The sequence below is a fragment of the Exophiala aquamarina genome, assembly GCF_000709125.1.
Source record: "Exophiala aquamarina CBS 119918 chromosome Unknown aczIA-supercont1.6, whole genome shotgun sequence".
Classification (NCBI taxonomy): Eukaryota; Fungi; Ascomycota; class Eurotiomycetes; order Chaetothyriales; family Herpotrichiellaceae; genus Exophiala; species Exophiala aquamarina.
The window spans coordinates 976606-997630 of record NW_013550582.1 but is presented as its reverse complement, the minus strand read 5'-3'; the positions used below and the strand labels follow the sequence as shown (position 1 = coordinate 997630).

General features: G+C 43.1%; 7 protein-coding genes across 7 annotated transcripts; 2 read left to right on the top strand and 5 right to left on the bottom strand.

The window, feature by feature from the left end:
- Positions 1–6865: 6865 nt before the first annotated feature.
- A1O9_07726 (uncharacterized protein) lies at positions 6866–7421 on the bottom strand (the record flags this gene model as incomplete). Its single annotated transcript, XM_013403281.1, has 2 exons — positions 6866–7156; positions 7272–7421. 2 exons carry the CDS (start codon positions 7419–7421, stop codon positions 6866–6868), a joined length of 441 nt encoding a protein of 146 aa, XP_013258735.1.
- Positions 7422–7462: 41 nt separating this feature from the next.
- On the bottom strand, positions 7463–7765 carry A1O9_07725 (uncharacterized protein; the record flags this gene model as incomplete). Its single annotated transcript, XM_013403280.1, has 1 exon — positions 7463–7765. One exon carries the CDS (start codon positions 7763–7765, stop codon positions 7463–7465), a length of 303 nt encoding a protein of 100 aa, XP_013258734.1.
- Positions 7766–7951: 186 nt separating this feature from the next.
- A1O9_07724 (uncharacterized protein) lies at positions 7952–8303 on the top strand (the record flags this gene model as incomplete). The annotated part of the gene is made up of 2 exons (XM_013403279.1): positions 7952–8038; positions 8121–8303. Coding segments are annotated over 2 exons (270 nt in total), but the record flags the coding sequence as incomplete, so codon positions are not given.
- Positions 8304–8420: 117 nt separating this feature from the next.
- A1O9_07723 (uncharacterized protein) lies at positions 8421–9758 on the bottom strand (the record flags this gene model as incomplete). The annotated part of the gene is made up of 1 exon (XM_013403278.1): positions 8421–9758. The coding sequence occupies one exon, from the start codon at positions 9756–9758 to the stop codon at positions 8421–8423; it is 1338 nt and encodes a 445-aa protein (XP_013258732.1).
- A 1912-nt stretch (positions 9759–11670) lies between these two features.
- A1O9_07722 (uncharacterized protein) lies at positions 11671–12849 on the bottom strand (the record flags this gene model as incomplete). Its single annotated transcript, XM_013403277.1, has 1 exon — positions 11671–12849. The coding sequence occupies one exon, from the start codon at positions 12847–12849 to the stop codon at positions 11671–11673; it is 1179 nt and encodes a 392-aa protein (XP_013258731.1).
- Positions 12850–14065: 1216 nt separating this feature from the next.
- A1O9_07721 (uncharacterized protein) lies at positions 14066–15039 on the top strand (the record flags this gene model as incomplete). The annotated part of the gene is made up of 2 exons (XM_013403276.1): positions 14066–14463; positions 14523–15039. The coding sequence occupies 2 exons, from the start codon at positions 14066–14068 to the stop codon at positions 15037–15039; spliced, it is 915 nt and encodes a 304-aa protein (XP_013258730.1).
- Positions 15040–15944: 905 nt separating this feature from the next.
- On the bottom strand, positions 15945–17532 carry A1O9_07720 (uncharacterized protein; the record flags this gene model as incomplete). The annotated part of the gene is made up of 2 exons (XM_013403275.1): positions 15945–16778; positions 16837–17532. 2 exons carry the CDS (start codon positions 17530–17532, stop codon positions 15945–15947), a joined length of 1530 nt encoding a protein of 509 aa, XP_013258729.1.
- Positions 17533–21025: the final 3493 nt, after the last annotated feature.

Sequence of the window (21025 nt, the reverse complement as noted above, 5' to 3'; positions counted from 1 at the left end):
AGAAAAGAAAAGAGAAAATCTATCTACTATACGAATAAAGGAAATACTTCCTATCCTCTTCTATAGTAGGTTAGTATAGTTTCCTAGGAGATAATCGATAGAAAGGAGTTACGTAGCTTAGACTATATAGTTATATAGCCTAAAGGTATACTACGAGTAATCGCTCTAGAGCGTACTCTAAAGCTTTATACGAATTTAATCTATAATATTACTTTCCTCTTCTTCTCGTACGATACTAAAAAGCCGCTACTTCTAATAGGAACTAGCTAGGCGCCGAGTAGCGTATAAAGTAAAATTCTTATTTCTATTTACTTTTATTCTACTTTTTCTTTTCTTATACTAATTATCGAGAAAGTTTTATAAGTACTTATCTCTACTCCTATTATATACGATTATTAGTCGTTACTAATTCTCGTACGCTAATAGTCGATATAGTAAATAAGTAAGCGAATTAATCTATTTCTTCCTCTTAAATCTATCCTCTATACTCTAAGCCCTAGACCTTTCCGTTTAGTTATACGTATTAATAGAAGAATAAAAAAGTTAAGATAATATAGTATTAGTAGTATAGGACGCCGCTACGACTTAGCGTTAATTAAAGTAGCTCGCGCTAACTTAAATTCCTATTTTTCTTACCTTCGAGTAGTCGCTAGTATCGTACTACTATAATACTTCTTAACGAACGATCTTAGCTATACTAGAAACTAACGTACCTTTCGTACGAGGAATAGTTACTCTAGTATAGATTCGATCGTATCGACTATCGTATATTAACGCCTTACTTATTTAGAGTCGAAGTATTCTTTTCGGTCCTTATAATCGTTATAAGCGCTCGATATACCTATTTCTAGAGTATCGTCGTATTCTAGAATACTTCGGTAGAATATACGATAACTATAAGTAGCCGAATCGAAGTTCTTATTATATAAAGCGTAATAAAGACGACGATAATAGTATTATAGTATTATCGTTAGATTTATTCGATAACGACGACGCTCTCTTCCTTATTCGTAAGGCTTTTCTTCCTCTTCCTCCTTCTTCTCGCTTTAGCGAGGTAGTTATAAAAAGGTCCGCCCTTTAACGGTAGGTACGTACGATATTTCTTTTATTTTCTTATTTTCGTATAGTACTAGTATTAATACTAGTATAATTTTAGTAGATAAGGAATATTCTCTATACTTAACTATAGTTTATACTTTAACGTAGTAGTTAAGCTTTATCGTATAGTAACTAAATAAGCTAAATATATATAATATAATTAGATATTTTATTACTCTTATAGTTCCTTCGTATATACTTTCTCTTTACTCTCGTATAGTAATTAGAGAGTCGACTATTCTATTATCGATTCGTACGCGTCTAAAGCTACGATATTCTAGAGCGATAATTCTAGTTTCTAGGTTAATTCTATATATCTCGTCTATTTTACTAAGTACTATCTTTAAGACCCTCGGCCTCTTCGTATAAATTTATAGCGAATAATCCTTTTAATCTAGTATTTTTCTTTATTCTATATAACGATAGAATTCGGTTAAGTATCGTCGATAACTTACGAAGGTAATAGATTCGTAGATATCGTATATAATAGATTCGAATAGAATATATTATAGATTCCTTTTAGCGTATTAAGATAATAGCTATATAATTCGATAACTTTAGTTATAGTATACTTCGTATTTTTTTAATCGAGCTTCTTATTCTTCCGCGTTATACGTACGTTCCTTAAGTCGAGCTAGATCTTATTATCTACGCGAAACTCTATCGACTATTATTTTATACGATTTATAATTTCTTCTTACTTTTATTAAGTAACGACTATAGAAGTTTAAGCCTATTTTCTCGCCTTCTAGAGTTTTCGTACGATTTCTTCGCCCTATTATATTAGACTATTTCCTTCTTTATCTTCGCGAAGCTTATCTTATAGTTATATAGAGTCGATATTATATTTATAAGATAGAAAGAAAGGGCTTATACTAGTTAATTAAGCGTTCCTATTATTAATTACTAATTTAGCGATTAGTAGTAACTCTACTTAATTATTTTAAGCTTCGTTTACGAACGTATATATATATATCTCGACTATTTAATTTATTCGTTTCGTAGATTCGTTCGTTTTAGGGTAATATATAGTAGATAATCGGTATACGATACTTAGTAGCTAATATACTCGTTTCTATAGAGCGCTTATAAACTAGATTCCTCTATTCGATACGATAGTTCTCGATAAATCGTAGGTTCTATAGAATATATATAGAAATAGAAATACTATATCTTAAGACTTAATTATATATATTAATTTAAGGATAACTCCTTTTTCTAGTTAGTTCGTAATTACTACTAAATTCGTATAGCTTCGACTTTCTAGGAGCTCTATAATAAAGTCGATAGATATCTCGCTCTATATTTAATTCGGTACGAAAAGAAGTTTTAGAAATTCTTATTTCCTTTTCCTTTAGGCTTTTATTCGCTCGTAGATATCGTAGTTTCGTATAAATTATCGAATATTCTATAGTATATTCGGCTAGAAGAATTATCTTACTATTAAAAAGCTCGTTACCTTTCGCTCGAAGTATTCGCTAATTACTAAGTTATAAATTTCCTAAATTAGGAACGTATATAAAGATTTTAAGTTCGAAATCTATAGTCTTCTATAAAAGCGTACGTTTTCTTAGCTATTAATTATATACTTAATAATAGATACTTTTATCGCTAAAGAAGATAGAAACTTTAATACTCCTCGAGTAATTAAATCCTTAATCTACTTATATATTTCGTCCGACTCTACTATCGTAAACTAGTTAGTATTAACTATATTATTTATTAGTTAGTCTTCGGTAGAAAGTTTTTCTATTTATATAGAAGCTACTTAAATCGCTTCTTTCGCGTCGAAAAATTTCGACTTTAGTAGTTTTATTATACGATACTATAGTCGGTCGTCTTCTTTTCCTTTCGATATATTTTATTTTCTTCGCGATAACGCGTCGGTCTATATATTATCCTTTCTCTTAAGGTAGAAGATTATAAAGTTATATCGTAAGAAAATTAAAGACTATTATATTTACTTCTTCGTAAGCTTTCGTATAATTATAAAGTATTCTAGATTCTTATAATTTAATTATATTTCGAACTTATTTACGCTCCTTAACTTAGCGTTCTATTCTTTAAGGTAATATATAATAGCTAATATTTCTTTATCGTATATTTTATAGTTATATTCCGCGAATAAGTTCTTTTTTAAAAAGAATATATAGAATCGTACGAAATCGTCTTTTCTTACCTAGAATAAAGTACCGCCTATATACTATTTAGAAGTATTAACTTCTAGAAATATTTCTTTTATATAATTAAATAGAGCGAGGATCGAAGCTATTATAAATATCTTCTTTAGTCGTACGAACGCTATATCGACTTCTAAATTCTAATAGAAAGTCGAATTCTTTCGTACGAGTTTTATAATTAATAGAATTATCTTCGAGAAATCCTTAATAAACTTTCGATAGAAGTTTACGAAATCGATAAAACTCTAGACGCCCTTAATAGATTTAGATACTTACTATTCTTAGATTATAATAATCTTTACTAGGTTTATTCGTACGCCTTATTCCGCGTCGATTATAAATCTTAAGTACTTTATCGACTTAACTTCGAACTCGTATTTATTAATATCGACCTAAAGTTCTACTTCGCGAAGTCGACTTAGAACTTTTCGTATATAGTTTTAATATTCTCGTTATATCTTTAAAGAGTAGATTAAGATATCGTCTACGTATACTAAGTAGAAAACGTTAAGATAATTTCGTAAGGCCTAATTAATATATTTCTAGAACGTACTAAGTATATTAATAAGTCTAAAAGAAGTAACTAGCTATTCGAAAAGACTATATCTTATATAAAATACTATTATTTACTCGTCTCCTTCTATAATTCGAATTTTATAAAAGGTTATAATAATATCGAGCTTCGTATACTACTTTACTTATTCGATATTTCGTAGAGTCTCGTAGATTAGGAATAGTAAGTATCGATTCTTCTTTATTAACTTATTTAGCTCTTAATAATTAATATAGAATCGTAATCCTCCTTCTAGCTTTCGTAAGAAGAAAACTAGAGCTATCGTTAACGAGTTACTTTAATAAATTCTTTATCGAGAAGTTTAGTAAGCGTATATCGTAGTATTAAGAGTTCGTCTCGAGATATATTATATAGCGAACTTTACGAGACTTAAGGTTTTTTTTCGTCTTTTAGTTCGAGGTTAATCGCGTAGTCGATCTCCTTTCTTCGTAAAGGAAGTAACTTTTCTACTTTCGTACGACTAAAGATATCTAAGAAATAGTAGTACTATTAAGGAAGCTTCGTACGCGGATTAGTAGATATCTTTACTCTAAGTACTTTTTTAATATTCGCTATCGTCGCCGAGAATACTTAGATTTTCGTACGCTTTTTACTTTTTTAAGCTAGTAGACCGAATACTATAACGAAGACTTAGTTATAGTCTAAGGGCGTACGAAGTTTCTATAGTATATTATAGACTTCTAGATCGAAATATCCTATTAAGAGAAAGTCGTTCGCGATATTAAGATATATACCGTTCTTCTTTATCTAGAGTAGCTTAAGAATAATTTCGTACGCTAAATTCGGAATAATATAGAAGAACGCTATTTTCTTATAGCTATCGATATCGACTTTAATCTTCGCTACTTCGGAGATTTTAGATTATACGAAGGAGTCGAATCCGGAAATCGAACGAGAAATAATAGAAATACGCTCGAAAGAATAGCGAGAAGCGAAGCGAAAGTTAATTAAATCGTATAATAAATAACTAGAATTAATTAGAGCCGATATATAATATTACTTATTTAAAAGTAATAAAACTATAAAGAGTTAGTCGTCTATTAAGAACTAAAAAGCCTTCTATTCCTTCTTCGTCTTCTTTATACGCTCCTACCGGCGACTTCTAGTAGAAGCTACTCTTTTAATAATTCCTTATTATCGTTTATAGTTTTTAGTACTACTATTCTTCTCTTCGTCTTAGGTCGTACGATAAGAAGGAGAAGATATTTAATAATAAAGTAACTCTATTAGTCGTAGCGAAGATACGCTCTAAGCTTCCTTCTCTAGTTAAGTATCGTTTACGATACCTATAAAGCTCTCTATAGTCCCGCTAAGGACGCTATAGCTTATACTATCGGCGTTTAATCTATTTTATCTTTTATACGACTAGTAGTATCGAATAGATTACTTCTAGATATCTTCTCTCTAGCTTTCTTCTATCGAAGAGCCTCTAGGTTTATACTAATCGTATAGAAGAGAATATAGTACTTCCTATAAGTTAATAGAATTAGCGTTATAACGAGGACGCTCTTTAGGTCGTACGAAAGGTAGTTTAATATAAACGTCTTCTTTACCGAGTCGGCCTAGTTTAGTTCGTCGATCTCGAGTAGCGTACGATTAAACTCGACGAGAAATACGCTAAAGGACTTTCTATTTACCTTTAGCTAAGAAAGCTTTCGTAATACTTTCTTTACGACGTCGACGTCCTCGTATACCGCCTTTAATTAACTAATAAGTCCTTTCGTATTTATTTCGAGGATTAATTATACGAAATTAACTTACGAACTAACCTAGGTAAGGGTGTAGCTCCTTAGTCTACTATAGAGATACTAAAATCGTATAGCTTCGATTTCTTTTTACTTATTAACCGTTAACTTAGCTCGAGCTTAGATAAGCTACGGCCGAAACTCTAATCTTTTTCTATTAAATTTAGCTAGCTCGGAGAGCTTAGCCTTTCGTCGTATAGAGTCGAATTTCTATATAGCGCTTACCGTCGTAGAAGTCGTTACTTTAGACGTACGAGCTCGTACTCTATTCTATTAGTCGAGTTAATCCTCGAGTACTATTATTCTTTAGTTTTAAGCCTATAAGAACTAGTATAGCTCTACCGCCTACGCTAGAGCGGTTTCCGTTAGTTCCTAATCGTTATTTATTTCGTACGCGGTACTCTTTCGCTACGTATAATAGGAAGCTTTAGAATAATATAGTAGTTTAGCTAGAAATTTAGAATAATTCGTCTAACTATTGTATAACGAGGATTCTAAAGCTAAGGAGAGAAAAGAAAAGAGAAAATCTATCTACTATACGAATAAAGAAAATACTTCCTATCCTCTCCTATAGTAGATTAGTATAGTTTCCTAGGAGATAATCGATAGAAAGGAGTTACGTAGCTTCGGCTATATAGTTATATAGCCTAAAGGTATACTACGAGTAATCGCTCTAGGGCGTACTCTAGAGCTTTATACGGATTTAACTCGTAATAATAGCCTCGTTCTCTATCGGCTAATATTCTATTAACTATCCTATAGAACGCGGGGCGTCTATCCCGGCGACCTTATCTATAACCTAGTCCGTAATACCTAATATTATAAGCCTAGGTAGTTCTAGGTACTAGTTATTTTACTTAACTAGAAATTCGGCCGCGCTAGCCTTACTTATATCTAAGTAAGTAATAATAGAAGCCTTCTCTATAAGCTCTAGAGGTAGTAATAAGGTAAAGGGCGGTTTTACATAGAATTAGTAGAGGAGATAAAGCTGAGATAGCTAAAGCACGACGAAGAGAGCCCTTAAATAATTATATATCTCCTAAGACGTCCTCGATATATAAAGCGTGAGTATATTACCTATAAACCTAAAGGCACCTGTAATTTAGTCTACGCTTACATCTAAGCGGTTCCGCTCTTTGCTTTAGGCTTCGCGGTCCTCTGAGCATAGATGAGAGCATCGCTGAATGTCGACAACGCCTCGTCGACGTCCTGCCGAGTCACGATCAACAGCAGTAGAATGGGGATATTGTTGCCACTAACTGCACCTGTTAGTCTTTTTCAAGCAGTAACCCGTGATCACGGCAGTACTGGCTGATAGCACTCGCATGCTCTGACGACGGGCCTTTACTGACCTTATCGACCACGATTTCGAGACCGATCATCAACCCTAGGCCTCGGACATCGCCAAAACCTTCGTGCTTCACCTTTATCTTCTCGAATGCATCTTTCAGATACCGCCCTATCTTGCCCGCGTTCTGCACCAGACCCTCACACTCTATGATCTCGATATTAGCAAGTCCAACTGCGGCTAGAAATGGGTCATTAGTATGCGAAGAGGACTAGTGGTATCCCAGTTCCGCGGCCCGATCTACAATCTCGGGCGTCGTCGTGACAGCGGAACGCGGCAGTCCGCCACCAAGGCTTTTAGACGTCATAATGATATCTGGAACCAACATCGATGTGTTTTATGGCGAACCGTTTCCCCGTGCGACCGATACCTGATTGTGCCTCGTCTATAATCATCAGGGTGCCTGTCTGTTTACACCACTCCCGCAGCGCCTGAACATATTTCTTCGATGGCACGATCATGCCGCCCACACTCATGACGACTTCCAGAAAGATGGCCGCAGGCTTGCCTGTCGTGGTCAGTTGATGATCTGCAGCCCCTGTCGGAAGCTTGCCATCTTGTCCTCATCGTCCTTGAACGGGCTGCGATAAGCGTATGGTGATAGGATGTAGGCAACGTCCGGGAGGCCGCTACCTGGGACGCTTTTGAATTTGCCACTTAGACCCGTAACCGACAAACTCCCATGCATCATTCCATGGTAGCCGCGCATTAACCCCACAATCTCGGTGCGTCCAGTATTGATCGTCGCGAGTCGAAGCGCAGCCTCCGTTGCTTCTGAGCCTGTACAGGCAAAATACGAGCGGCTCAGTTCTCCCAGCATTGTCTCCGCCAGCTTCTGCGCCAGTAGGATTCGGGAAGGGCCTGTGTAGCCCGAGTCCGTCTGCTCAAGTTTCGATGTCTAGTCAACGATCGCCTTCGTGTAGGCACGGTGGCAGTGGCCCGTAGATGCGCACACCTGACCCAGTTCGAAGTCAATATAGCTTTTCCCGTCTGCATCCCATACTAGAGTGTGTTCGGAGAGGATGTTGACGACTATCGTCCCGAAAGGTGGATCGAACGTGGTGCCAAATTCATGAATAGCCACATGTATCAGGTAAGTTCGTATGTCTTGTTGGAGGTTCAAGGTTCAAACTGAGGATGTAAACCAATCACTGACAATATCTAATTTGAACGAGCAGTTCGGCGGAGGCAGCCATCTCTGTATTGGGCGAATCCTCGCATTGTTTGAGATGAAAAAAGCGCTGATTCAGATCCTGAGGGCATTCGATATCAAGCTTGTACATCCACGGAGACCTCTGACATACCACAGCACATTCTTCATCGTCCAGCAATGCCTTGAAGCCTATGTGAGTAGACGGGAAAAGGTGTGAGGAGAATACCATGACAGATTCTGGGGATAGATCATAAAGTGCACGCGGAGCGTGGCGGCATACATAGCTCACCTAACTCATTCGAGGATCGCGACATCTTTCTCTCTATCGGTGCTTCATGAGGGTCTCGAATATGTCCAAGTATCTCTTCAGTAGGTTTGAGTTTCGCGTAGTCTCCCGCAACAATTCGCAGCATCTTTTCAGCAAGATCGGCATTCTGCAGGCGCAAACCAGCACACCTTCGACGCACGACCTGCCGCGCCTTCTTAACCAATTCTCGTATCTTCTCGAGCTTTGATCAAGCGTCGTCAGCTCAACGGCTTCCCGGTCGCGGTTTGAGCAGTACCGCTGATGGAGATCTTCTGGCATTGCAGCCGTTGGGCCACACAAGTCGCAGGCCATTGTTGACCGCACATGTACCCAGATGACCAGCCCAGCACGAAACAAGCAGTCAGTGGCAACGCAGGTGACAATGCAGTCTTGACCCACCCTTTTGTCAGGGGTCTGTGTTTCATCAGCAAAGCACCGTACAATCTGTGCAGCATGCCACAGAGCCTCCCTGATTTCGTGTGACCGAGTCCAATCCTGGATATTCAGTTCCCATTGACGGATATAATTCGACGGCGTGGACCCTTCGCAAAGCGCGAATGCCAGGCGTCGAATGAGAGAATAGTCCGAATGAGCGCGAATCAACGAGGCATGGTACAGTGTGATGCCCGTAAAGTAGGCTTCTTTCTCAGATTCAACACCGGAGTATCGGGACGGTGACCGCCTGAACTGCTCCATAGTAACGCGCCAAATTCCGAGCAAAACAGGCCAACTTTGACCGAATCCACCATGAAAAGGGGCGGGTTTATCCCTTGGCTCGTCCAATTCAAGATGTGATTGACCCATAGCAAGCTCATGGCTAAGTCGCTGACATTGCGTTTCTTCCCACAGTCGGGACTGCATCGTGCAGAGGCCAAGTTCAAAGTCTTGTTGGGTATAGTAGCCCGGTAACTTAAGACGGTCTACTGGGCTGAGCCGAGATAGAGCCAAGATGGTAAGGTAGTTGAAGGCTCCATGCGTTCTGTGTGGAGGATCGTCGTCCAAGGTACGTTTCCAGTCCTCGTCTGAAGCATTCCAGGCGGCATTTGTAGGCGGGAACGGAAGATCAAATTCTTCAAATCTTAGTAGGGGTGGTAGATTGAGCACACAACTCAAGTGAGATCCGAGTCGAAAGACGGCGAAGACAAGATTGGTGGTGTATCCTCGATCAATCCAAGTCTGCCTTTCTGACGTCGGAGATTCTTGTGCAAGAATATTGGCCAAGGACAAAAACCCGCTTAGCCGAACTGCACAAACCACCTGGTTCAAGATCGCGTAAGCATTTTCGAGGGTTGAAAAATCCTGTTCACCGAGATCATCATTAATATCAGGTTCTGTACGGAGATATGAACACATACCCCGATGTACAGCGCGGCAAGAATATTGAGGACAGCCTCTTGGTACAGTGTTGTATTGGAGGGGGAGAATTTCAGATTACATGACTGCGAAGAGAGCCAGTCAGTATGAGAGATGGTATGAGTTGTGCTCAACGGAGAGTGTATACCAGTGTGAGCCTTGTCATCAGGTCCTCCCAGCGTCGTAGATGCAATGTGAAAAGATGTGTCGAAGATGAGGCATCCCCTTTGAGGACGCAGCCCAACAAGGCCATAGAGCACAAGAGACCTGGCGGAGTCTTCTCAAAAGAGAATGACGGTCTATGCAGCAGCGGCCAGCGTTCGTGAAAATGCTCAAAGTATAGGTCGATATTTGAGCTTTGCAGAATAGCACTAACGACATTGCTGTCAATTTGGAGCAGCGCGGCCCAAGACTCCTCAGTTAGTGACCGTAGAAGCAGAGTCTCCGAAGGATCGGAATTCTCTTCTCCAAAGGCTTCCACCGTGGTCATTGGGATACTATGATACATCAAGCTCTGCATTGGAGCAGTAGGTCCAGGGCTTTGTCGACTCTGCCAAACGTTGTCGTAGTGCGTAGCAGTCGGACTGAGATCATCACTTTCCGTGAGTCCTTCAGCAGTCCCATGAGAATACCATCCCAGGGCTTCTGCGTCGAGATCAGCAGTCAGAGGCGGTATGCTGCTCGGCGATGACAGAGCAGAGTCTGGGGCTAATTCCTGTTCATGTTGGAGAGGTATCTCTTGCTCGATCGGCCCGACCGTCGGACGGGGCAGAACTCGGCCAGCTGGCCTGTCGTCCCGATCAATGTGGGAAGGTTCGTTAACGGCAAGATGTCTCGATTTTCGTCGAGGAGTCGGAATTTCAGCACTACGCCACGACCCTGATAGGGTGGGTACACTGACAGGGAAGGAGTCGCGGCCAGAGCGCAGAAACCGGCGCTCTGATGGGCTTGGGCCAGTGGGTAAGTCGTGCTCACGGCCTCGTCGATCATCGTCATGGTCAATAGAACGCGGCTGAGAGGAAATGTGCTGCGCCAATGGTGGCCGTACGCATTCAGAATGAGCCTGAGCGCAAGAACGACAGGGTAATTTTCCATCGCAGCGAGTCTTATTGGCACGGCATCGCAGGCATGCCACATCTACTCTCTTTTTCCTGGATATTGGGCCCTGGAGTGGGTGGCGATGCAGGCGCCCGTGGCGAAATAACGCGTCCCTTCAGAAGTATGTATTAGTGAGTGTCCGCTGCTACACTTTCCCATAGGTGCCAAAGGGGTTGAGACTAACTTGCGTGCAAAGGTGCGCCCGCAGAAAGAGCAATCAAATGGACGGATTTGGTCATGATAAGATTCCTGGTGTCGACTTAGATGATATTTTCGACGGAACACCCTGTTGCAATTGGGTTCAGGGCAGCGATGGCACTCCAGGCTCGATTCTGTTTCAAGATATGACGGATCGTAGTCGATGCTTGCACCCCAGGGCTCTGTAGCATCAGCCATGGCAAGAAGAGAGCCTAGAACACGCTTCCTGATCGTTCTTCAAGCGAGCGTCGCAAATCAGTTGAAAGGTATCGCTATAGAGAAGGGTAGAAGAAGTAAAAGTGGATGCGGAGTTGGGAAGGAAATTTGGGGGGCTACTCGTAGACGAAATACGGGGTTTCGTCAAACCCCAGTGGGGCTTCAATTCCAGACTCGCCGAGGGGCGTAACACCACCGAAAGTTTAAAGCCCCATTCTGCTCCCGTTAGGAATTTCCTCACATTTTCTGAAGCTCGCATAGAACAGCCTTCAGTCTATACTGGTAGCAAAATCCATTCCGACCATTTGTTACGAGAACATCATTACAGATCTATCCATCTATCCGAGTACATCGACAATCGGACATATGAGCCCCCAGCGATACACCCCCATGCAATCTCTTAGTGTTTGTTCGAGCCCGAGTCAATACATTCCTCCTTAGCCATCCGGAGCGCAGCATGAATCATTCTAACTTTCTCAGCTGATCGAGGGAAGATGTCAAAGTCAAAGTGTCGAGGCTGAACGTTAAAACCAGCGGTGTAGTCGTAGTCCAGAAGGGGCAACAAGGCGCCCGCAGCGTCAGTCTTCCTCTGCAGATCCAAGGCCCAGGCGATGCGTGCAGTGAGCAGGATAAGTGAACGTTCGGCGATGCTTTGGCCGGGACAGATGCGCCGACCAAAGCCAAAGCACGAATAATTTTGTAGATTTGGATACTTGCTTAAAGGCTCTCGGTAGGTCTGGGGAAACTTGGGATCAAGCCAACGTTCCGGTCGAAAAGTATCGGCATCCGGGTACAACTCTGGATCTCGATGAATTGCCCATTGGTTGGCGTGAAAGACTGTTCCAGCGGCGAAATGATAGCCTTCGTACTCGTCATCTTTGATTAATTGATGTGGCACGCCGCCGGCGGTCACTGGCCGCCAGCGAAGGACCTCCTTGATAACGGCACGGACAGTGGGGAGTTGAGGGACGTCTTCAAACCCAGGCATTCGAGCCCCCGTGGCGCCGTCCACTTCGTCTTGGATCTTCTGCTGCCACGCGGGAAAGAGACACATGGCCAGACAAAACGACATCATTGCAGCCGCAGTGGTGCCACTCCCGGCTTCAAAGAGTGTGCCTATCACGTACGCCCCTTCGTCGTCCGACAGTTTGAACGTCTCTTGATTTTCCAAAAATGTTTTCATAAAAGATGCAGGGGTCGATCCTCCTCTGGTCATCGACTGACGGACATCATACAGCAGTTTCCGGAACAAGCTCAATTCTTCGGCACGCAGCTTGCGAGCTTCTTGCTTGAAAGGAGCCAAAAAAGTGGGCATATGTTGCAAGAGTGGGAGAGAGTCAACAAGGTATACTCCCGGAGACGCCACTCGTTCCACGTTCTTACCGACCGCTATAATCCTGAGAAATTCCTCTTCCTGGCCGGTCTCAATCCAGTGTCCGAATCCAATCCGGAATACAACTCCAGAGGCGTACTGCTCGAACCACAGCTCATACTTGCTCGGCTCTCGAAGTAGTGCTGCTAATAACTTGAGCGACTCGTACTCTTGCACTGGCTGATATGAGTCAGCAGCCGCCAGCATCGTCAACTGATGCATCAGTTTGCGGCCTCTTCGCCAGAGGTCTGCCAGCAAGGAAATCAGCACAGCACAACCTCCAGTCTGACAATCCTCTCACCATTGTACGGCAGAAACAACGGTCGTAGATTGTTCGAGAGTAAACCCGACGCAAACGTTAGATATTCTCTGGAGGAATAGAGGGATCCTCTTTCTCGCAGAAGGTCATTGGCAATTTTCTCGGTGGACAGGACAACATGCTGTCTGCCGGCGATGTTTAGCTGGAAAACAGGTCCGTACACGTCACTCCATTCTTTGAATTTGATCCAAGAGTGGACTGGAGGGATTTGGAGAAGATTGCCCACGATAGGGAGGCCTTTCACCACGTCAGAGAAGGTCAAGAGACACGATAGATCACACCTTACCTGGTGGCCCCGGAATAGTCCTTCCATCTCGTTTCCTTCGTCCACAGTAGAGACACAGTGCTATCGCTGCAAAAAACAACAGCCCCCACAACAGGGGCGACAGCATTCTGACTACTCTGCACTGGATGGGAGTTATGGATGACCACACCTAGGTCTATTTCAATAGCAACGGTCAAAGGGAATGGAAATTGCCAAGTTGGTCCAGATGCGGGAGGCGCAGGTGACTGTCACATTGAATTGGCCTCTCGCTGGGACCGAAACTCTACACAAATCACAAAGTGGGAAATTGAGGGTTGAGGACCAACTCAATAGCTGCGACTATCAAATCTTGATATCGAACCCAAAAATACAAACCCCACACATTCCGGTCCCAACCCCAGCAATCACGCAGTCACACATTGAGCGAACCCCACACATTCCTATTGGTCTTTCCAATTTCATAATTAACTTACACTCTGGTCATGTGTTTTGTGTCATTGCCCTCAAAGACGCCGAGCCAGGGTAGGGGTATGTAGAACTGTCGGCGAACTGAGCCATATGGCCAAGGACTCTGTCACGGTCGGTGAAAGGATCTTGTCGCAAGATGGCAGCATTCTTACAAAGAGTGATGACTACTCTTGAGAATTAGCTCAGAGAATCTCCGTCAGGGCGATTCCTACGTGGCTGCGTTGCAGTGCTCATTATCAGCAATGCACTGGCGACAAAGTTCCGAAGGCACTTGTATGCAATCCCAGGCCCTCCATTAGCAGGCTTTACGGGGCTTTGGAAATTCTGGGACGTGATGCTGTGCAGCTCAGATGAAACCAGTACGCTGCTAAATGGCGATGTGGCTGTTCACCACATTGACACTTCTATCGTCCAGCGCTGGCACTTCACACGAAGCATGGACCACTCGTTCGGATAGGTCCCAAGCACCTCTCCTGGCAGATACTGCGGAGATCAAGACCATCTCTGACGCTGGCAATGGACCTCACAAAACGGCATTCTACCCTATCATAGCGGCTCAGTACGAAGGAAAGCCAGTCATGAATCTTTTCGCCACGCGTGGCGAGGAGTACCACAGCAGAGATAATCGTTCGGTGGTTCACACATACAGCATGGCAACCTTATCGCATTTGGAATTCAAAATCGACCATGTTTCGAGGTTGTTCATACGGATCCTCAGAGAGCGGTTTGCGGAAACGGGCCATGTAGTAGACTTGGGTAAATGGCTCCAGTATGTTAGCATTTGATTCTGGCAGTCTTTTTGGCAAGGTTCATCAATTTCTCTACCAGGTGGTATGCATTCGATGTCATCAGAAACCTCACACTCTCCCGCACTTTCGGGTTTTTGGAGGAGCAACGCGATGTCGACAACACGACCGCCGCCATTTCGGGCTTCATGGCATACGCATCCACCATCAGTCAGATTGCTTGGTTGCCTTTACTCCTGGTCTTGTTACCAGACATTGAGAAATTCAACCCAGCTGTCATGTTTGCAGGAAAGGCACTGAAGGACGTCCAGGACCAAGAATTTGATACGGCTGAGGTAGGCCACGACGACTGCCTGACTCGTTTTCGAAAAGTGGCAAAGTCGGGCTCCCGTGGCGGGCTTCAAGGGGGGCCCTTTGGCGCCTCCGACGTCGTGAATCACACCAGCTCCGACGTCCTTGCGGAAGGGATACAACAGTCATTGCATTTCGGTCGATCATTCATGGCCTATGCACGAATCCCGTGGCATATGCCAAATTACAGAAAGAGATTGACGAGCATGATACAAAAGACAAGCTATCCTATCCAGTCTCTGAAATAGAAACCCGACATATGCCGTATCTCCAATCTGTAATCAAAGAAGGTCTCCGCGTGCATCCCAGCGTTGGAATTATCATGGATAGACATGTGCCAAAGGAAGGTGCAACAATTTGCGGCAGATATATCCCGGCAGGCACGGTGGTTGGCATCAACCCATGGATAGTTGGTAGAGGTGTGCCAGTCTATGGGATAGACACCCGTTGTTTTCGACCGGAGAGGTGGCTGGAGGCAGATTCTGAGACTCTGAAAAGCAATGGAACGAACTTCTCTTGTCTTCGGCGCCTGCAGTCCAGTTTGTATCGGGAGAAACATTTCACTGATGGTAAGGCCGACATGGTAGAATGACCTCGCATTGAATACTAATTTGTGGACAGAGCTTTCCAAACTGATTCCCCAGTTCTTCGGGGAGTTTGATGTCGTGCTTGCCGGACCGAAAAAGGATCTGAAGGTGTCTAATTATTGGTTTCCCGTGCCAAAAGGCCTGATGTGCCACTTATATTAGAGGAAGGAAAAGTAATCTCCATGTGAACAGCTGCAATGCTAGAATTGCTTTTCTGTTGAAAGTGTTCTGTTGGACACAGTAGTGACTCGGAATAACGATAACTACACACTCTGGGAAACAAACCGTGAAAAAGCTAGAGAGCGCTCCTGTGGTATCAATCAGACATTCAGACGGGCTCGCACTCGGAAATGCTTAAAACGTGATTGCTGACTCAACACCTTGACATCTCGCCCTGAGTTGTGGAGCTCTTTGGGTCATTGAATTTGTTGAGATAGTCCAATTTGCTGTTCATGGCCACTGCTACTAGAGACAAACTACCTGACGACGATAAAGTACAATCCTCCCATAGTTGCCATCTTCGAACACTAGATGTAATCTGGCCCAAAGTCGTTGCCGGTAGTAGTTCAAGAAGTGACAAACTTCAGAGGTCCACTCCAGATCCTCAGTGATTTCCCGATGTACTGGAGGAGTATCACCAACAGAAAAGCGAACACCGAAATCGCGGTCTGGATACCAAATGTGGTCTTCGTGCCTTGTGCATTGGCCCACGTGATTTGAAGATAGGAGATGATGAATCCGCCGGCCGTTCGGCCAAAGTTGACCCAAGCTGCTGTCTCTCCGGCCGCCTCAGGGTAGCAGTCAAGATTGTACGCATTGACCGCGACGGTGCTGATCATGACGCCGTAGACGTATAGACCCCAGAAGACAGCGGCCACCATATAATGGTAGGTGTTTTCGAGCGCAAAACCCAATCCTACTAGACCCGCTATAGTGAACGGAGTTGAAACCCATATGGCACGTAGCCGGACTTCGGGCTCAAAATGTCCGTCGTGAGACCGGATATATTGCTTGAAGATAGAGTCGTGTAGCCAGTGGCCAGTTACCTCTCCCAATAATGCCGCCACGAGAGGCGTAAAATAGAAGTAACCGATCTGTAGAGGACCGAACCCGTATGAAGTTGTCAGGAAGATTGAGAGCGAGGTATTGACGCCTACCGCCCACGCGAATGTCAGCAGGTAGTAAAGGGTTGAAATAAAAACGGTGGGCTTCAGAATGACTTTCAGAGGCCTCATCAGAGCTTGACCAAGGCTATTTCTGAGATGGCGTGATTTGAATTGCGAGATGCCCAAGAGGCGGGAAATGCGAGTATTTCGAGGAGGTTGTTCGGAAGGCGTAATGCGACGGTCGTAGTACGTCTCGTCAACAAATAGGATGATCAGGGTTAGGCAGAGGCCAGTCTAACACAGATGTATTATTAGTACAGAATTTTATCCAACGCCGTGTAGACCCACATACCATTGCAACGTAGACCCAGAAGGCAACTTGCCATGGTTGAGTAGTAATAATAAATGCCGAAAAGAACGGTCCCCAGTAGGGGGACAGGATAATGAATGCGGACCATATGTTAATCTTCCTTGCTCTTTCGTGGAAAAAGAAGGTATCGTAGATGAACATAAGGCCGCCCGCCTGAGAAACCGTGCTGAAGAAGCCGTTCAGTATCCGCGCGGCCATAAACGATTCAAAGGATTGAGCTGCAGCACACCATATGGCAGTGGCTGTGGCTAGGACAACAAAGTAGAAGAGCACCGGAAGGCGACCAAAGTAGGCAGCCAGAGCAACAATTATAGGTCCAGCAGCACCGAGCATAAACACGTTTCCCGACGTGGCGTGATTTACCGTGTCCGGGGACATATTCCAGATAGCAGCCTGTGGCAAGATGGTCACGACTCCTGCGCCGCTGCCATAGTCGGGAAGAAATGCTGTCATGGATATTATGATAAGGACTAGGTGTTTCTTGAACTTGCTCCAGTTGAGAGGATCGTTCACATCAGAAGAAGGCTGAGGTAGGAGTATTGTATGTCCATCCGGTGCCGTCTTGAGGTTCACGTGCTCCTGGTCTGCTGCATCGACAACATAGCCTTCTTGATCCTTGAAGTCGCGGAGCTCAACGACACGTTCCTGTTGTGCCTCTTCGGGGCCTTTTGGTTCCATCATTTCAAGACGAATCAAAGAAAAGCCGCGCGTTGCTCAAAAGCTAGTTTCGTCAGATTAGAGGCGGGCAACAATGTCCTCCGCTTGGTCATCTCGCAGCACGGCGCAACGATAGTTTTATAGCAGCGGTAAACCTCCATAGACGTGGAAGACTTGATGGGATGTGAGCACTTGGCCGGACAGAACCCCACGATCCATCTTTAGGACAATACCCAGATCCGGGGTATAGAAGATCTGAAGCGAGCGCTAGACCCCTTTCGCGGCATTTGGATGCTAGGGCATGGCCAAGTAATGAGGGGTGCGAAGCATATTCGTGTGGGTGCCGAAAGGCGTCTCGGCGCCCCTCAAAGGTTAATGTTGGGTAGCTCTTCCAGCAAATAAATGAGCCAGTTAGCATGACACATCAGTAACATGAGCAAATCCCACGCAAGGGCCTCGGATCTGAGAGCTAATGTCCAGAACCTGAACTGGAATTGTCTCGACGAGAGACTATTGTGAGCCTAGACACTCGCGAGAACCATAGCTCCAAACATTCTTCAACTTGAAGGTCTGCGTTGTCGATTCGACTCGGCGCATTTTTGTTCTACGCGGAGAAATGCGATAGCTGGTGGGACATGCAGGAATCGTTTCCTCTTCACACCGACCACGCCGAATGGCCGATATTTGATTCCGGCCATCCTTCAGAGATGCATATTTACCCCCTGGATACCCCACGGCAGCCTCGGACTGTAGGTTCCATCTACAGAAAGATGCGCAATATATGGATCGTGAGCGTCGGGCAAGACCCAAAAAATATTGGGGCGACCCAAGACAAACGCGGGGTTTGGCCGAGAACGCATACTCATATTTAAGCCGCAATGATAGCACGCGATGACTGCTCTCCGGTCAGCTTGTATTCGGCTGGTGTTCGATTACCGGCGTTTTTCAACTGCGGCTTCACCTTTACAGATACTCGAAGTTATTGTGGCCATAATTTTGGAACTTTGACGAAACCCCGAGGCTCTATTTGCCAAGCATGGTGCTGTTCGCCCATTGCATATAGAAACCCAGTACATTGAGCGGAAATGTCATCAATTCTGCCGTAGAATGTTTCGAACCACAACCATCATACACCGGAATGGTGATGTTTTCGAACGAGATCCCGGTTGCTCTGATTCCTCTCAGCATTATAGGGATAAATGTTATCATGTCGATTGCCGGAAATCTGAAGACCAGTGCTATGTCTGCCGCATAGATATGTGCAAGGGTGGCGATAATAAGAGGCTTTTTGACACTGATGGAGCCGAAAGACCCAGAAAAGTCGGCCACCCATGTAATGAGACACCCGTGTAATGTGACACGCCTCGATATTGCCACCCCAACCGCCATTTTATGAATTATCTATTCTATAGAGTCATTGACACTAAACTAATGTATGAATGGTGTGAGTGTATTATTTAACTATCTATTCCGCGTAGGATTCCTAGTATTTACCTGCGTGGTGGACCTCGCTGTCGCCTCTAAAGCCTCCATACCCTGCCTAGCCTGCCTAATCATCTCGATACTCGCAAAGACCTTATTACAGTCGATTGCGACTCGCCGTTACCTTATAGTAGTTAGCTTATTTAGTTGGGTACGCTGAATAGTGAGTTCCTGCGATTTTAGGGCAATATTCTATTGTAGTCGATTAAATGCCTTGCTCGTTTTTTGAAGTAGTCGACGCACTAGACGAGAAAGTGTCTCCTGGGCTGAAATCGAGTCTATTTCTCGTCGTACTTACTGTCGAGTAAGTAGCGTATAAATATTATGCGATACGCACTAAGCTTGCTTGCGTGACGGAGGCGTAGTTAGTAGTATTTACTTATTTTGAAGGTTTTATAGAACTTAATGAGATCGAATGACTTTATTAGGGTCCTATAGATAGATAATAGCCGCATTCTATCCCGCGCGGATACGGAATAATAAAAGGCCCTCATTACTTACTTTTTTATAGATTTTAAGAAACTTACTCTTCTTTACGGCCGAGGCGTCGTCGTACCTAGCTAGGTTAGCGATTTCGTCTCGATATCGACATTTAAGGAGCGAAAAGTAAGTAAGATTAACTAGCTATAGAATATAACTTAAATAAGGTATTAAATAGACTAGAGTAATTCGATTTATATAATATTCCTATATAAACTCGTACGTCGTATAACTTTTATATCTATCGAGTAGAAGTAGTCGATAGTCGTTCGTTACCGTTTATAGGATAAATATTTAACGTAGCTAGGCTAATCTAATATTATTTAAGGTCTATCTATTAGGTGAAACCGTATAGGAGTAGTTAGGAGTATTAGGGTCGGTAAACTAGGTCGTTTAGAGCGCTTTTCCTTTGAATATAACGAGACATTATAGCCGACGGTTATATTACGGGTTAAACCCGTATAAAGCTCTAGAGTACGCCCTAGAGCGATTACTCGTATATTACGAATCGGACCGTACTATTATGATCCGAGCTACAAGCAGTTCTAACCAAGGTAGGGTTCCTTGATAGATGTTATGATCCGAGCTGCAAGCAGTTCTGACCAAGGTAGGGTTCCTTGATAGAGTGGGTACCAGAGTGTTAACCAAGATAACAAAGGGAATACTTATTCGTCGGACTGTATCCTAAACGTAGGTATAGGATTACTAACGAAGTTAACTACAATCTGTCTTAATATGGGTAGCGAGCGTGTATATATAGTGCTAGTGGCTCTCTTGGATCTCGTGGCTCTCCCTGGATCTCTTGAGATCCCACGGGATCCAAGGGATCCAGGAGATCCAGCCTTCCCTGGTTACGTAACTTAGCCTCGTTCTCCATCGGCTAACTTCCCCCCTGGGTAGGTGCCTTGATTCCCTTGGCAACCTTTCAAGTGACCTGGTTCGTAACAATAAGCTAGTTCGAATACTTAACGTTAATTATTATTTAAACTACCTATATAATCCTAAGTAAATATATCTACCTAGATAGGAGCGAAAATATCGTACTTTAGAATAACGACTATATTATTTTCTAATAGTAGCTAATTAAGAGTAAACGCGTAGCTATTAATAGAAGCGAAACTAAGTTCTTTATAGAGTACTACTATTCCTATAACTTAATATCGATAAGAACGATTACTCTAGATAATCTAAAGCTTAACCGAGAGTAGAGTAATAGTATTAATCGCTTCGACGTTAAGAGAAAGTTCCTCTTAAGGTAAAAGAGTATTATTAAGATTAAAGTCTAGTAGTCTATAGTTAAAGCTTTATAATTCTTTATTCTACTTTATAGTAAGGTAGATAGCGAGGAAGGTAAGAAGAATACTAGGTATATCGGTCGTAACTATTACGCTTAATATATTATTAAGATTCTTATTTTCGGTATCTATAACTTTAATTCGATTATTAGGAGAAAGACGAGAATAGCTTCTAGTATTTAACGAAATTAATCCTAGATAGATATAATTTCTACTTCTAACGAGACGTATAAGATATAATAGATATATATTCGCTT